The 17,154-nt window shown below is 34.1% G+C and overlaps 1 protein-coding gene across 3 annotated transcripts in view; it reads left to right on the forward strand.

Annotated features, from left to right (window-relative positions):
* LOC113229830 (apoptotic protease-activating factor 1-like) overlaps nucleotides 1-10,071 on the forward strand; it is a 48,915-nt gene extending 38,844 nt beyond the window's left edge. For 2 of the 3 annotated variants that reach the window (XM_026463509.1, XM_026463511.1), the window contains exons 15-20: nucleotides 3,453-3,792; nucleotides 4,901-5,050; nucleotides 5,440-5,732; nucleotides 7,614-7,879; nucleotides 8,912-9,076; nucleotides 9,446-10,068. In XM_026463509.1, the coding sequence (XP_026319294.1) occupies nucleotides 3,453-3,792; nucleotides 4,901-5,050; nucleotides 5,440-5,732; nucleotides 7,614-7,879; nucleotides 8,912-9,076; nucleotides 9,446-9,608 (1,377 nt within the window). In that variant the 3' untranslated portion in view covers nucleotides 9,609-10,068. Of the gene's footprint in view, nucleotides 1-3,452; nucleotides 3,793-4,900; nucleotides 5,051-5,439; nucleotides 5,733-7,613; nucleotides 7,880-8,911; nucleotides 9,077-9,445 lie in introns of all 3 variants that reach the window. The other variant, XM_026463512.1, reaches the window with a different exon arrangement.
* Nucleotides 10,072-17,154: the final 7,083 nt, after the last annotated feature.

The raw sequence follows: 17,154 nt of genomic DNA on the forward strand, positions 1-17,154 counted from the left end.
GAATGCTTAATGACATTGAGGTCCGCCATTTGTACTGTTTTGTGTGCAATTAAGTTTAAATAAATAAATTGTCAAACGCAACATCACGATCCTAATCAAACAATATCTTCTTTTTTTACCCCACGTTCACGATTTAAACTTCTTCGTAAATAAAATCGATTGGTATAAAAAAACAACTCGGAAACGCATTACTTAAGACATCACTGATTTATTAGAATTTTTAAAGTTAACTAACTGGTTGAACGGAGTATAGTGATTTTTATCATTGATACCAAATAAATATACTGATTTTATAGAACTGCATACTAAATTTTCCAAATAATAACCCAGGGATCTTGAAATCGGTGAGGATATATACAGCATACCTTGGCGTGACTAATAAAACCAATCATCAAAAAAATAACTTAATCGGGGGAAAAAAAACTTGCAAGGATTAAGCATTTAAAAATTCGAACAATTTATAATAATTTTTTTTATGCACCATAACAAAAGTACTTTATGCACAATGGTAGTTTTACAACTATTTAAACGAAATTGGTCATAACGTCTTGCCTTTAGAACACGTGTGAACAAATGTGGGTGCATTCGGACGTACACGGCAGTTTCGTAGATGTAAAGCGAAGCAACAGTGAGTAGTCGAAGACTTAAAATATGATTTGCAGCTATCTCTTTTCAATCGAAAAATTGCTCTCGTTGATTAGTTACACCGTATCTTAATACGGTAGCGGTGAGAGAAGTTGCTTTTCATTTGAAAGGTCGACGGTCCGAATCCAGTGACGCATGTAAATGTAACGCTTTAATTTCTAAGTTGCGTACATTTGTGAATGTTTATATGTAATACCTGTCTCTGGTTACCTATCATAAGCAAGAAACATGATTTACAGAAATTTGTTTCTCGGCTTTTCAGACTGTTTGATTTGTCAACAGATTTTGTTTCATTTGCACGAAAACACGTTCCGATTTTTTTCATTACATCGTTTAATGTTTCGCTATTTTGACACAATTGATAAGTTATTCGTTTCCAGATTTTCATTTCCCCAACATACTGTTTGGCTAATGTAACGGACAACAGCGCATCAGACTACACATTTTTGTTCGAAAATCGCCTCCAATACAACGGAACAAAATACGTCAATGTGTAACTTGATGTGCTGTTGACTGTACCTAATTGAATATTTTGTTTTTGTTCAAAAAAACGACTCTGCTATGTCTATATAATTTTATCTAAGAATAATAATTTTCTCGAAACGACATTCTACAAACTAAACTATTTGGAAAATAGACAGTAGGATGAACATGAATTGGCCAAACACACTTCTGCCAAAAGAATGCATACATGTAATAATTATTCAACTAACACTTTTTCAAACAAACGATACTTCTACTGTAAGATATTTCTGTGTTGCAAATATACATATACCATAACAGTCGTCGCAGTAATGAAAAAAGTCTAACCGTGTTCGGAAAAATTAAATTCGTGTTTGTGATAGGTTACCCTTCTCGCAAATTGTGAAAAAAAAACATCGTAATGAGACCTGTGTGTGAATAAGTGTTCTAAATCCTTTTGTAAAATTCCCAGCCCGCATTGGACCAGCGTTGCGGGCGATAGCATAAACCCTCTCCTTAGATCAGACCTGCATCCAGTAGTAGGACGTATAAAGTACCGATGATGATGATCGTATTATCAGAATATATATGTATAAGTAATAAATTTTCGTGGTATGCTTGAAAAACCGAGTTCCTATTCACAAATTTGCATGTATAATGTTTAAGTATAAGTCTAGACAAATACTCTCTAATTGGGTTTTCCAGTATGTTTTGTGATAAATGTGTACCTTGGGAATACCTTAGTTATATCTGTCTCCAATGCGTCCGTTTATGTTCTACATTTCGTCAACTTATTTTCTCAAACTCGTATCTTAAAGCACAGTTACTGAAACGCAAAAAATGGATTGTATATACAATTTTACAGGCTGATTTCACATCACATTTCCTTCGTATTTACAAACGAGCTTTTACTTATTTTAAAAAAGTTTTACTTCTGGCACTGATTCTGACTTAAAAACAAATTAAACTATAATTTGTTGAAATAAGGTTTAAATTTAAGTGAACGCTATTCGACAACAACCCGAATAATTCCGGCTTTTCGGTCGCCATTTCTATAGATGTTATGAAACGGATTTTTGCGTATTTTTTTATGGGAGCGCGTAGATTTCATAACTGAAATAGAACTCGCTGATCCGCCGGCTTACCTCGCGCTGATTGGTTGAGATGCATCGGGACAAGTTATTACGCGTTCAATAATGAATATTTTTAATGTATGTTTTTTAAGTGGGAGGGGGTTATGCGCAACCACTGGTAATAGGTACGCGGAAAGTTTTAGGCAAGCCGGTGGGAATCGAGATATATGGAAGCATCGCCACTGATAAGATACTAGTTTGAAAAAGTAACGCATCGTTTTGCTTAATAATCACTTTACTTCATCTAACATTTAAGAGTATGGTTCTATCTACTTTCTTGAAACATATATGAGTTAATTTGTTATTAATTTATTTTTCTTTTGTATATGTAACCATATAGCTGTTCACATAAACACCGTAGGGTAATGAAATGCCTTACGGGTGTCATTAATATATACACGGTTTGGAAAATAGTAACAATCTCGCAGGACAGTATTACTTTAACATCATAAACAACAACTTTAGTTCCATTACTTTTAGTCATTCATCAGCTTTTACTTTATTAAAAAAATAAAAATATTTATAGTCCATTTGTTTAGGTACTAAACTAAATGTAAACAATCTAGAGATGTCTATTTAAAGAAATATGCATTTATAAAATTATTTTTACTTTCCTTCAAACACAAAACACAATACTTAGCTCCATATGAAATTGCATGCCATTTTTACACCTATTGATTTGTAAAGTATATGTGTCAATAAAAAGATGTATCAAGATTGCTTACATTTTGTTAAGTACCTACACAAATGGACTGTAAATAGATCGCTTCAAATGGTGATAATGATAGCACTGTGCGGTAGCAAAAGAAAGCACCTATCACCAAAATATTTTTATGAATGACGTTGCTAAAAATACAAATCCAAAAAGTGTCAGAGAGTACAACAAAAATTTAAAATTTATATTCGGTAAATTTATTATGTTTCGTAAAAAGTCATGGATCAAAGGTTGTTGTTTATAATGTTAGTAATTACAGTCCTGCGAGGTTTAATATTTTACAAATATAAAATATATAAGATAGAGTACTGGTCGCAAATTTGTACCTTGCAGGACACCATACAGTATAATATTGTGATACTTTGTTTCCGTATTTGTTGCAATACTGAAACTATTAATTTTCTGTTGAATTCTTCTTTTTAAATATGATTTTATTATTACCTCTTCAATATGAATAAAGTTTGACAAGTTCTCAAATATTTATCAAAACGTTTCAGATAATGCGCGGAAGAAAAGTCCTTACAGAAATACCAGCGAAGGTGGACGAACAAATCACTATAGTAAAAATATCCCCATGCAACCAATACATTGTGTACGGTTTGAAATCCGGCAACGTCATCAAATACACGTTACGAACAAAAGAAAGCAAGGCTATAATAGACGTTAATAGCGCCGTACAGTACTTACGATTTGTTAATTCGAGTTTGCTAATGGTGGCTGGCAAGAATAGGTGCCTTATGGCGTACAGGTTGACCAGTGATGGTGATTGGGAACCTGAGATGTTGCAAAGAGGGAATTCGCATTTGGGGTCCCAGGAGATATTGAATGATATACAAGGTAAGTTATACTTAGGTTTCGTGTCTTACATTGATAAAGATAACCTTTTGGAGTATATACTTTTAACATTTAAACGCGTTCATATACGAATAGGTATTTTCCACACCTACCTAGTTTCCCGACCTTTCGATCAGGTTGCACAGGCCGTCACGGGCTGACTGGTCATTCGGTGTTTACAATTCCATCTCTTCTAAGTTATATAATTATTATTAATGTCTCAAATTTTCGTTAGAAAAAATAGCAAAATTTCGAAAAATTGGGAACGCATACCTCAGCTCTATTAAAAATGCATACCCGCGTAACAAAATATTTTATAAATGTAAATTTCGTTTTGTTTATAATGTCAAGTGACGGGTCGAACAAGTCTTGGCTCACGCCTGTCCATAACAGTAGCAGTGCCACTCATAGTTTTAAATCGCAAAGATATGCAGGGCACTGCCACTGCGCCCGTCACCCTGAGACATAAGTTGACAAGTCCCATGTGCCTGTAATTTCACCAGCACCCTTAAGCCTTTAGCCTTCAAAACGGAACGAATTAATGCTCACATTACTGCTTGGTGACAGAATTAGGTAAGGTAGCAGTACTTCCCTGGACGAACTGTTTCACAAGGAGCTCTACTGCTGAACTTTCTGCATAAAACTGATGTATTACATAACATTAATAAAAATAACATAACATAGAGCCACTTGAATGATGTTGTGTTGTTATATTTTGGTCTACCAAATTATATTTATTTATTAGCGTTTATTCACTTTATGTCTGTGCCAAAATAGCATTGATTCTTCGCGATGAAAGGACAAATTTCGTTTGTGTTCATTCTTTTCTTATCGGTCTGGTAAATTACAAAATGAATTTGGCAGTAGCCGCATTGCTTCGTGTCAACATCAACGTGTAGTTAAATACAAAATAATCTCACTTAATTAGATTCATCAGTATCTGTTACAGTTTTAACGAAGCACTCTGTAACACTTTAATCGCTTTTTGCCGTATTCCATCCAAAATCCGTTGTTCAAAATTTTCATGACACTTTAAAAAGTACTCGATATTTTAAGTTTGTTTTTAAAATACACACCTCTCAAACCTACACTATCCTATTAATAATTCCAGGCAAAAGAAAGATCAGCCCATCTGAACACCTGTCAAACTCGGGGAGTGACAGTAGCATTGCTTCCAAGGATCGTTTCTTCCCCAACGGTGACACGAGAAGTTTATCCACAAGCAGTGGCCTTGTTGAATGTTTTTGGATACACGGCAGAGGTAATCTCATCATTAGGTTTTTATAAGATTTTTAAGTAAATTATTCCTCAAAGTCTACAATTTGATTTTAAACCTGCGAATCCACTTGCTGGCGTATTTTGAATTACAGTAACCTTATGTAACAAAAGTCGATATACGTTACATATAACACACTTAGGTAACAAAAATAAATACATATCGTTGTATGTATCTTTTTGTATAAATGGAAACAGAACCGTCACTTGCTTCGTTAGATCTTGCCATACAAACATCAAAATAGCATGCCGGTTGTGGCACACGTAAGCCTACCTTAAATAAGAAACTGACAAAAAAAACTTATACCACTTACTCCATCAATCTTTTCACACAAGCTTGCGCAACTATATAATATATTAATACATCATTTACAGGCCTATTAACAATAGAACACAACGCAACAATAAAGCTATGGAGTCAAGACTTAAAACTTGTATCAGTGCTCTACGGCCGCCAAATAGACGTGAGAATTAACTGCGCGGCGTTCCAAAAGAACATTTTAGTGATATGTGACGACAATAAGAAGTTCCTAACATTCGCATTAGAGGGAGATGGTATGAATTTGCAATTGATCCAGGAGTACAAGTTGAATAGCAGGATTGTGTCTTGTGACTTGACTTCTGACGGCTACATTTTGGCTATGGGATTGGACACGGGTGAAGTAGTAGTGAGTATAATTATTTCCTTTTAGTTCCCATTAGCAAATCATATTACACTTTAAGATACGTGCTATCTTGAACCAATAATTCAAGAAACTGCTAGTCTCCATACTACAGATCGTAACTCTGAAAAAGGTCAAAATCCCGTCATATCTAGATGGCGCTGATCAATAGCCTAGAAGTATATCGAGTTCTTAGGTTTTCGCGATTGTTACACATAGGAAATGAAACTATTTTTCCGGATTTCAATCGCGTATATTTATTGTTCAAACAAACCGACGTTTCGGGCCCTTTACAGATCCCATGGTCACGGTTGACTGAGGTGGTACAGTCTTCAACCAGTTATGTCTAATATTAATGCAAACCACCCTATTTTTTCTATAGTGAAAGTTTTTCTAAAGTGTTAAGGGCCCGAAACGTCGGTTTGTTTGAAAAAACAAATATACGCGATTTAAAGCTTAGAAGTAGTTTATATTATGTAAATAGCCGTGAACATCAATTAACTCCGGTATAATATGAAATACAAGTAGTCAGTTTGTTTCCTTGAAATATTATACAATACTGACCATGAGCTAAAATGATTTTCTGAATCATACATGTGGCACTGTGTGTTACATACTAATTTATAAATTAACGCTTCCTAATAAATATGGTTAAATGGCGCTAATCCTAGACAAAATAAAACAATAGCCGGGAATAGTAAATGTCGCGCACGCCATCTAGTTGATTTGTTTGTTACCACTAGAAATTAGAGTAGCTTTGATAAATTGCAGCTCGTCAATGTAAAACCAATTACTTAAAAAGTTGCTATTTTGCACTCGTCGCGACATCTGGTGTACCAATAGGTACTAAATACCGGACTACGCCGTCGCGATTGGCCAGTCCACTTGAGTTATTGGTCCTTAACGCTATGTTATTCTCTTTTCAGAATACCCCTTATAAATGAAATTATTTAAAATGTAAGAGTGGTTTTTCCACTGCTTAGTTCTTAGTTTACCAAAAATCTTAAATAAAAAAGAAGGTAATTTGTATACATTTCTAGTAAAGCTCTAAAACTCAACAACTAATCCTTGGATGTTTTAATCCACGGAAGATAATAACGCACACACTCAACATATCCCCGCACTAGGGAAACCCTGTGTCGCGGGTGCCATGGACACACACATAGGTAACCACAAATTACACCCAAACTCACGAGAGAAATAATGTAGGCCGTACAAATATTTATCTCTGCCTGGGAATCGAACCTGGGACCTCTACGTAGCAGTCCGGCACGGTAACCGTTCGGCCATGGAGTCAATTGATGAAAGTGCCTTAAGCCCCGATTACTATCCGAACCATTGTTGCCAAAACTCACACATTCTTAATTTGAAACATTATGAAATCTTGATAATTATGAGTCGTAGTTTCTAATTTAAAAAGAAGTAACAAATCTGGACTGCTAATATAATTTAAATTTTAAATTGTTGGCATATTGTTGAAAGTTCAATACCTATTATTGCAAATTACGACATTTTGATTTTCTATTGAAATTTCAATCCATGTTGTGCCATCTAGCAGTCAATAGCTGAACGACGACGAATTCGAGATGTTTACTTAGTACTCCAAGAAAGAAGCGACCATATTGCGGCAGTATAAGGTTTACTTCCGTTTCTGGTAACAAAAAAATATTACGATAGACATAATTACAAATACGACTATCATTTTACACTCCAAAGTAGCAAAATATTTTTTTTTTTTAAATTTGCGCAAGCTAATTGACACGGACATAACGTACAAAGCGAACTGACCTTAATTACGTGGAACTTCACGTACTGTTGACACTGCAAGCTGCAAGCACTGCTACTGTATTTATTGTTCTGTGTTTTAATCCAGCTTCACATTCACAGGTATGGTACGTAAAAGGCAAACGCCAGCTTCGGTTACTAAAGCAGCACAAAACAAAAGTACAGTCATGCTCATTTTCTCCCGTCCCCGATCGCCTATTCCGTAGCTCAGCATTACACTCTCCATCACCACAAAACAACCAGCTACCTTCTTATGCTGAAGGGGATGATGAACAACCTCCTTTGGTGCTCGTTACAATGGCGTCGGAGATCGTTTGGTGGAATGTGACTTATTTGATTAACATGAGAGCTAACAAGGCTTATTGGAGGTGAGTTTCTTAACAACATGCTGTTCACCCTCGCCACGTTCCAGAAATTTAAAAGTAGGTTAATCTACTAACAACCCAATACGAATATTGTGTGCAAAAGCCATTAATTATCGCCATCATTTTAGAGTTCAAAAGTAAAATGGCAACTTTTACTTAATGCGTTACTCGTAACATTAGTATATAGATTGACTGACAAGTGAGTGAGTAAAATACCTTGAGCGTCTTTTATACTCCGATGCAAGAATTAACCAAACTTAAATACCACCGACAGCTAATTGAAGCTCTAAATCTATGGATTAACACGTACCATATGCCCCCCACCATATGGCCATATGATTTTTAAAAGTTCCTACAATCGAAGGCTGTTTATATTTATTTTAATATTCCTATGACGCTTAGTAAACTCACGAACTACCAAACACGGCTCTTGGCTCCGCGGTAGTCGTTGATGGTAACCTAACCGGAATCCTGCCTCGTTCCACTTTAAAATAGTCAGTCATAGCCCCGCACTATGGAAACCCTTTGTGGCGAGTCCATGGACACACACATAGACAACCACAAATTACAACCAAACTCACGAGATAAATAAATGTAGACCATACAAATAATTTTCCCGGTCCGGGAATCAACCCCGGGACCTCTGCGTGGCAGACCAGCATGGTAACCGCTCGACCACGGAAGCAGTTAATATATTCACAGTCATAATCACAGCACGTGCGTTATATGTAATGATTTACTTATTTTTACTCCACGTACTCGAACAGTGGTCATCGCACTCCGTGGAAAGGGAGCAAGTTCGATTTTTTTGCCTAAGTCTTAGTTTGACCTTGTTTAACATAGGGAAGCATGAAAAGCAGTTTGTTTCATTTCATTGTTTCACTTCGTTGTAAAATTACTTCTGATTCGGGAGTCATAAGTTAGGAATCTTCTTTAGAATCCCTCGCTATACTCATGATTCTTGTCTATAGCCCCAAGCCATAAACATATTATTATTTTGCTCACTTGTGACAATATCCACAATTAAATTTCTAGAACCGGTTGGAACGTAGTGACTCCTGTCGCAAGCCCAATGGAAAGCAGGACTGAACTGACAGTTCCAATGGAGAAACTGATCCTAGGTCCACCGAGCGACTTCTTCTTTGCCAACGGTACTGTCAACGCGCAGGATTGCTGGAAAGCTATCTGGAAGAAGAAGACGTAAGTTATTTTACGTTTAGCCACCTATATTGAAATAAAAACAGTAAAGTGAAAAATTAAAGTATAAAACTGTACGCTTTTTTCTTATTTCATTTTCAGTAAATAAATTTATAAATGACCTAGAGTGTAGACAATTAATTGCTGTTTTATAGTAACCGCCAATGAGCCTTCGCAACTTGGTTATAATGAGAAATCTCGTTCAATTAAAACTTACTTGTTTCTTGACAGTGCGTATTTCCAATATAAATATTTTCGTTGCAATTTTTACGCCAGTTCAAAGTCACATTCCTACGGTCGGATGCGGGACTTTAGCGATGAACTTCATGTTCTGTGATTGCAATGGTAATCCTTCATTCATAACGTTTTCAGGTACAAAGAAGGCTCGAAGCGGAAAGAGATCCTCGCATGCATCAAGCTCTCAGGAATGAACGCTAAAAAACTCATTCACGACGACAAATTCTCCTGCTTTGTCACCGTTGACAACCCTGGTCATATACACATTATGAACGTCATGAGGTCTTCTAATTTATAATAAATTAGCAACACTGAAAACCACATTTGACGTTCGACTACACCAAATATAGTTCCACTAAAGCATGAAAATACATAACTTTATAATAATAACACGGTAAGTAACGAATAATATGGAAATAGCTATATTAAATGTGAATATGGATGTCGTTATTAAACCACATTGTACGACCATTAAGTATATTACGAGACGCATGAACTTCTTACGGCATTTAGTTTGGTCTTGTCTTAAAAATTTTAATTTTGTGCACACATGGGCTCAATCAAATGTGGCGGCAGCTTTTATTTTTGTCTTACGCAATGGCGTAGGGCAGCTTGAATGTGATTTAATAGAAATTGTTAAAATATAATAAAGTATATAAGTTTCAGTACAATTGGTTGTCTAAGAAGCAATAAAGGTTGTTGATTGTGTGTTTGTAAGAGATTTTACGTAATTCGGATCTTACGTGTCTGAAGTTTTCGATGATGTTAGGTAACTGTTGTACTTATTAAATATTTTATTCTTATCATACATAATACATGTTCATATTATATACATAATATACATATAACATACATATACACTTCATCTTGATTTGAGTTTTGAAATAGCAGAATATTTGAATATTTCCAATATTTATTAAATATGAACAAGCAGCTAAGGTTTTATTACTGAACTTTAGCTAGTAGTTTAAAGTTGTAGCCAAAATTATTAATAGTCTTATTAATTATGATATATTATTAAATTTTCTAGCTTTGAACTTAGCAGAATTATATTATTTTAATGCATTAGTAAAGGACATTTTTATCGATTTGAAATTGTGTAACTATTCTACTTCTCGTTTTTAATATTCTTAATTACGAAATATTCAGTCTTTATTAAGTTAAATGCGTAACACTATGTCATTTTACGATACAACGAATGATTTGCCCACGGTACACCGAGTGCTTTTATTAGGGCAAATGTGATTGTCATTAGTCATAGCACAATTTACAAAATTATTGACTCAATTGTAGCTAGTAGGTTTCACAATGTCTACGCTAAATATAAAAGCCTTTAGGATGCCGGTTTGGTATCCTACGATGCGAGGTAATGTAATATGCAATAGCCTACTTAGCACTACCCTCATCTTATACGTATTTGTAGCTTTTATTTATTTTCTAAGTAAAATTTTTAGTTAATCTGCCTATCATGTACTCTTAGGTTATTTTGGTGCGGGAATAGGAAATCCAGGCGTCGTTTCTCAACGCGCCCTGTTTTACATAAACTTTTTGATATTGTTTTGGTGAATATCATTTACTTTTAAGGGCAATAACATCTACCACATGACCTGCCATATTACCTATGAGATGTATTTTCAAATACAAATTAATTAAAATGTAGTAATTTTTTTTACAATGTTGTAGGTAGATGAAGTTGTCCGTCTCTTAACTTGTTGCATTTCTTTATGTACTTATAATATGTTACTGTTAATCTATCGTATCTCCAACTTTTATTATAACCAAAAAATGCCCTTTTATGCACGCGTTTTTTATTCTTTTTTACTTTAGTAGAATGTTAGGGGCGTGCCATTTGTGTCTGTACATAAATAGCAATTGTGATTGAAAGTCCAGATGGATCTCTTAGTAGTAACTATGACTATACTTAATGAATAAGCTATCATATGGTGCTACATTATAATAATATTACTATTTAGTATTGTAAGTTGTCTGTTGTTTATTATGTAACTTGGAAAGCAAAGCCTGTCTACATTTGGAAGTCTAATTTAACATCTTTCATAATATACTCGTGATTTAGTTATTGAAGATGCTATGATTTGCTCAAGAACTCATTCCAGTAAGAGCTATTGTTATCGTCACTAGATGGCGTGAGGTGTATTTAAAATCTATAAAATAGAAATGCTGATCGGTATTTGACTCCTTTCCGGACTTAGACAGCTAGACCTGACATTATACCCTTTAGAGAGTGACCACAATTATTGTCGCGACATCATCTTGTCGGTCAGAAAAAAACTGTTCGAACGGACCGCTGACGCGAAACGCATAACGTCTTTTTCACTCTTATTACATGCATAGAAAGTTTTTCTCGGCCAGCTCAATGCGATTTCGTGTCAATAAGTGCGATAAGTTCCTTAGTGAATGTTTGTGTAAGCGCATTCTGCATAAATAATGCGGTAATACGAAGTTTTGTTTACACACCCGTTAGTACTTAATTATAGTTCACAAATATGCAATTTAAGAGCGTTTGCTCTTATTATACAAACTCTCACTCTCTTTTACTGCGCACCGATGGACTTCAAAACTAATTTATCTCTGTGTGTGTTGTGTCACAAAGCAGCATAAAATTCAACAGTCAACTGTGTTAGCATAAGCTTATTTTTCTTGTCACAGCTAAATAAACTTATGCTATTATTTCATGTACATGAACAATTTTATGAACAATGTTTGTTAAGTATGTGAATCTTTATTTTATTCAGATGATGATATAATGCTCAAAATATGCATTTCTATGTCATGTTTAATCTTCCAGTGTTCCTAAGATATGATATCTATGCTGAAAGGAGTTCTCAATTCTGATTTGCGTACTTTTCTAGTCTTATTCCGTGTTTCCTTTTACTTTTTAAAGTAACTTAAGTGATAAAGCTTTCTTTCACTACCTATTGGCTATAATACTGCCCTCGGAACGTAAACAGGCAAACTACCGTATAAAGTACGCATAGTTGTGCCTTTTGTCGTTACGATGGCAGCATAGTCTACGAGTGTAACAGTATAATTTGAAAGCTCGTATGAAGTTTGAAGTTAGAAGTCAAACAATACATATTTGAAACTAGGGAGTTTTGGTTTCGGGAAAGTGTTTTTGAATTGCACCTTTTTTGAAGAAATGTTGAATTTAATACTTGCTTTTAATTTTGACAGTTGATGGCTATTCCAGGCTGTTTGAAACGAAGCATTCCTACGTTTACGTTTTATTTCATTTCCACCTTGTACGACTTTCATAATATGAAAAAGCTTTCCCGTGTTCATGTGGATTTATATTGTAAATCCACATGAACACGGGAAAGCTTTTACATTTGGGTTATTTAACTCCATACGTCATGTCATGACGAACGCTCCAAAGTCCAAACTGTAAAGCCAACATACCATAGTCTGTACTGTCGAAGGGAACACTTTTATAGCGTCTAATTCATTAGTTTAGTAACTAACGCGGCAAGGTGCCTTGTACTAACTACAAGTATACTTGTAGTAAGTACACCTTGCCGCGGTTAGTAAATGTAAAACAATATTTCACCATAACCAATGTAGAATCTGAAAATTATTCATTCAAAATTATAATCCTTATTTTACTAAGCTGTTAATAAAACTGCAAGTAAAAAAATATATACAGATATTTAATTATGGCATAATGTCAACACGTAATTTTAGAAATGTGCGCAACAGAATTTAATGTTTGAACGTCCATTGCTTTTTTAAAGATGATGATGTCCTTTATCTCTCATTTATTATGCAATGGAATTGCTATCGAAGTTCAGCATACCTACCTATCGACTAATAAATTATATAATGTTCTAAAATAATAAAACTTAAGATCAATCTGCTTGAAATCAATTTTTAAAGAATGTTGTAATGCAATTATAATAATTAAAATATGTAACTATTTTTAGATCATGTTTTTAGATAATGCATTTTATTTTATAAACAATTCTTTACATTTTAATATACAAAATATAATTAGTGTGTTTTTTATTCAATAAATTATTGGAAAACCATATATTGGTTAATTTTTTGAAAAAAAAAAAAAAGTAGATATAGTATTTCAAAAAATTAAACAATTTGTTATCTGACTTATAATGTGTACATAATTTTGATTATTACATATTTGATAAGTGATTAACCAGCAGGCCTTATAGCGCCTGGCGTTTTTCACAATTTTATTACTTTAAACTAGCCAATTTTATTTTAATGAAGTAAGTTAATCTAATTAAATAAATAATTGGTTAGTAAAATCTTGTGGTTAATAAAAATTCTAGGGTTGGCGGACTAAAGCACATAAGTCAAAATCCAACATCATTCATTTAAATTAATACATCTACTGGCTAAACCACATAAGTCAAATTCATTTGTTACTTCATAAATTTCGAACTTTATTCTAGAGGTTATTTAACTTACAACACTAAAAACAACACAAAAAAATATATAATTATATATTAACCAATGAAGCACTTTTTTGACTTATGTGCTTTAGTCTGCCGACCCTAGAATTATATTCTGCCATCTTTCATATTTAGATCTTGTCCCGTCCCACAAAAAAACAAACTAATAGCATGCTTTTTTTTTATTTATTTCTGGCCATGGAAACAAAGTCCTCCAGCCGAAAACATAAAAATAAGTTTTTCTGTAAATATGGCCGCCACAAAGAGGATAGGCAATTTGAGGCGGCGTGCTTGGATTGACTCAATTCCTTAGAACGGGCCGATACGGGTATTTTAGTTCGAGATTCGCATAATTTCGCGTTTTAATCTTCGATTAAGGCACAATAGCACTATCCTATTCCACTTTTATTTTTCTTTTTTTTTTTAAATAACGCACACACTCAACATAGCCCCGCACTAGGGAAACCCTGTGTCGCGGGTGCCATGGACACACATATAGACAACCACAAATTACACCCAAACTCACGAGAGAAATAAATGTAGGCCATACAAACATTTCTCCCGACCCGGGAATCGAACCTGGGACCTCTGCGTGGCAGTCCGGCATGGTAACCGTTCGGCCACGGAGGCAGTTAACTTTAAACTAGATTTCACAAAATAATTATAAGTCAAAATAAAAACGACACTTTTCCCTCCAAAAGGTCCAGAGCGAATCCCTAATAGCATGCCTTATTCCAGTGTGACCATTTTGAAATTTGGTTCTAGTCGCAAAAATCTAAATTTAGTCTATCCGCCGTTCAAAAGTTATAAGGGTGTTTTACTGTCCACGCTGGAATATGCTTATTCCGACGGTACCATTTTTGAATCTCGAGAACCACAACTCCTAGCTTAGATCTAATTGCACCCAGAAAAAGTCGAGAATTAGTCGGTTCTAGTCGCGAAATTTTAGAATTAGTCGCCAAAAAATTCAACGCCCTTCACCACAAACAATAATTGAAAACACGTAATGTTTTAACTATCACTTCCTCATTTCATGCAAATCAGACAAAAATGTCAAATGGGACCAAATCTGGTGAATACGGCGGGTGAGACAATTCGACAAGTTTTGATGTTGTTATTGCAGATTTGAAACGGAACAAACGAATTTACTTTTTCTCGATCTTCAAAAAATATGTCGACCTCATTACAATTTGAAGTGTTTCAGGCATGTTTGCGGAGGGCTAAGATTGATAGTTTTCAGGCAGTCGTTCGCAAGAGGCCCTGTTGGCCAGAGTGAGAGGCAGCACCAACAGTCTTCTTAAGGTGGTAACAGAGAGGATGAATGGACAGTCCAATCCTTAAGTATTGGATGTCCAACCTTGTTCATAAAAATGAACACTGCATTCTACTAACATAATTGCAAGTACCTACTAAAACTATAAGTATATTATGGACATGTAACGATTGCTACTGTCTGAAATAAATTCATTTCATATTCTATCCCTTTTTTCCATTGACATAATACAATTTCCGTCTTTTTATTTCTATTTTTTATTTTCGCGGTAATTGATAAAAAATAACGTGAGTTTCTTACATTGACTTAGAAATAAATGTATCACAAGAAATGTAATGTTTGTACGGTAACTACATCCCAAGTATCCAGAAGACTATAATAAAAAAAACACTAGAGGTGAACTATTTAAGTATTAATTACATTTTTATATCAAATTAAACTCACGAAATGGCGCCATGCAGTCCCATTAAACAGTCACAGGTAGCCATAGCTACCATTACGCCTGAATGCGTCATCGACGACGGTCAAACGTCACCGGCAGCTACAGCCCTTAGACTATGGCAACTTCCATCCTCTAAGCTATAGCTTTCCGTATATTCAAGGTACTCTCATGGAATTATATATAAAATATTTGTGAAATATATACATCCGAGGGTACTCCTTGGCTATAGCTACCCTAAATTACAGTACCCGATTGCTGAACTGTTTTTACAAATAACTTTGGTGTTACCACACGTATAAACACCAAATTTTTACTAGTATTTCACTGTTAAATACTCGATTCCTAGTAAAATCAAAAATATTCATGATGCTTCCATATAACAGAAAAAAATGTGAAACTAAAACTTTGGCGGGATTGATGACGTTTAGTGTTCTATGAAGACATTAATTGTGATAGATGACATTAATTAATTTCTGAAATTATTACCTATCAAAATGATCGCGTCAGGATATGCTATTTGTGATGGTGTTAAAACGTTAACATTAGATATCATACTTGAATCACAATCTTATTGGAAAAAATTGTCGTCAAAGCGAAGGTCATTGCATCTTGTCACTGTTCTTCAGAAAGAACTTGTTCCTTAAATAGTTACACATTATTTTCATATGATTCTAGTGTTAATCGATAGGTATTTAAATACTTGTCATCTTTATATATGTTGTGTTTCTTAACAAAGTGAATATACAAAGTGTTTACAAGTTAAAGCGAAAATACTATGAAAATTTCACAGAAGTGTCAATGTACTCGGAAGTTCGACAATAAAGCCGTCTAATTACAATCATGACTGTAGTCTAAACAAAAGCTACTTAAGTGCTCTTACATGTTATTCTTTTAACGGTAGCTTAATAGGTTCTCGAGTTTCAAGTGTTTATATTATACGTGTGTTATCGCAGCCCGTAATGTAAACAATAAAAAAGGTACCAACTGTGTTGAAAACTGACAGGTATCAAATGTCACGCGCGCCCACGATCAAGGTGGCTATAAAACGAAATTGCTAAGAGGTTTTTCAAAGATTTTTCGTAATTGAATCATGACTTCATACATTATTAAAATGATATTCTTATTTCTAATGAAGTAATATTTTTTTTATAACCTATTAGCAGTATATTTGTATATCTTTATCTTTTCATAATTTATAGTTTTCCATGCACCTCTACTATAACTAAATAAAATAATAAATTAACATAATCATGGTGAATTTATTATACATGTACTTATAATATTATTATATTTATGCAAAAAATAAAATTGGGTTCAATAACTGGATTGTTTAATCATATTTAGCGACAAATACAAAGTATATCAGCGATAGATACTTTAAATGTAAAATTATTATTGTTATCTATTTACATAATATATTATTATATTTACGGTATCTTTACTTTATAAATTATATTAACAAATTATAAAAACAAAAGACTTAGACACAAAATTTTATAAAAAATGTTAAATTTTTTTCTCCAATTCATCCTTGTATCCATAGATCAAATAAAAAAAATGCAGTAACTGTTACTCAATACTTATTAAATAATTATATTAGTTACGTTATTCCACTCAACTGCGAGACCCTACGCCGAATTCAAATTTCAAAATTCGCTCTGGACCTTTTGGAGGGAAAAGCGTTGTTTTGACTTTCAATTAT

The sequence above is a fragment of the Hyposmocoma kahamanoa genome, unplaced genomic scaffold (genome assembly GCF_003589595.1).
Source record: "Hyposmocoma kahamanoa isolate Upper Pololo Valley unplaced genomic scaffold, ASM358959v1 62, whole genome shotgun sequence".
In the NCBI taxonomy this organism is placed as follows: domain Eukaryota; kingdom Metazoa; phylum Arthropoda; class Insecta; order Lepidoptera; family Cosmopterigidae; genus Hyposmocoma; species Hyposmocoma kahamanoa.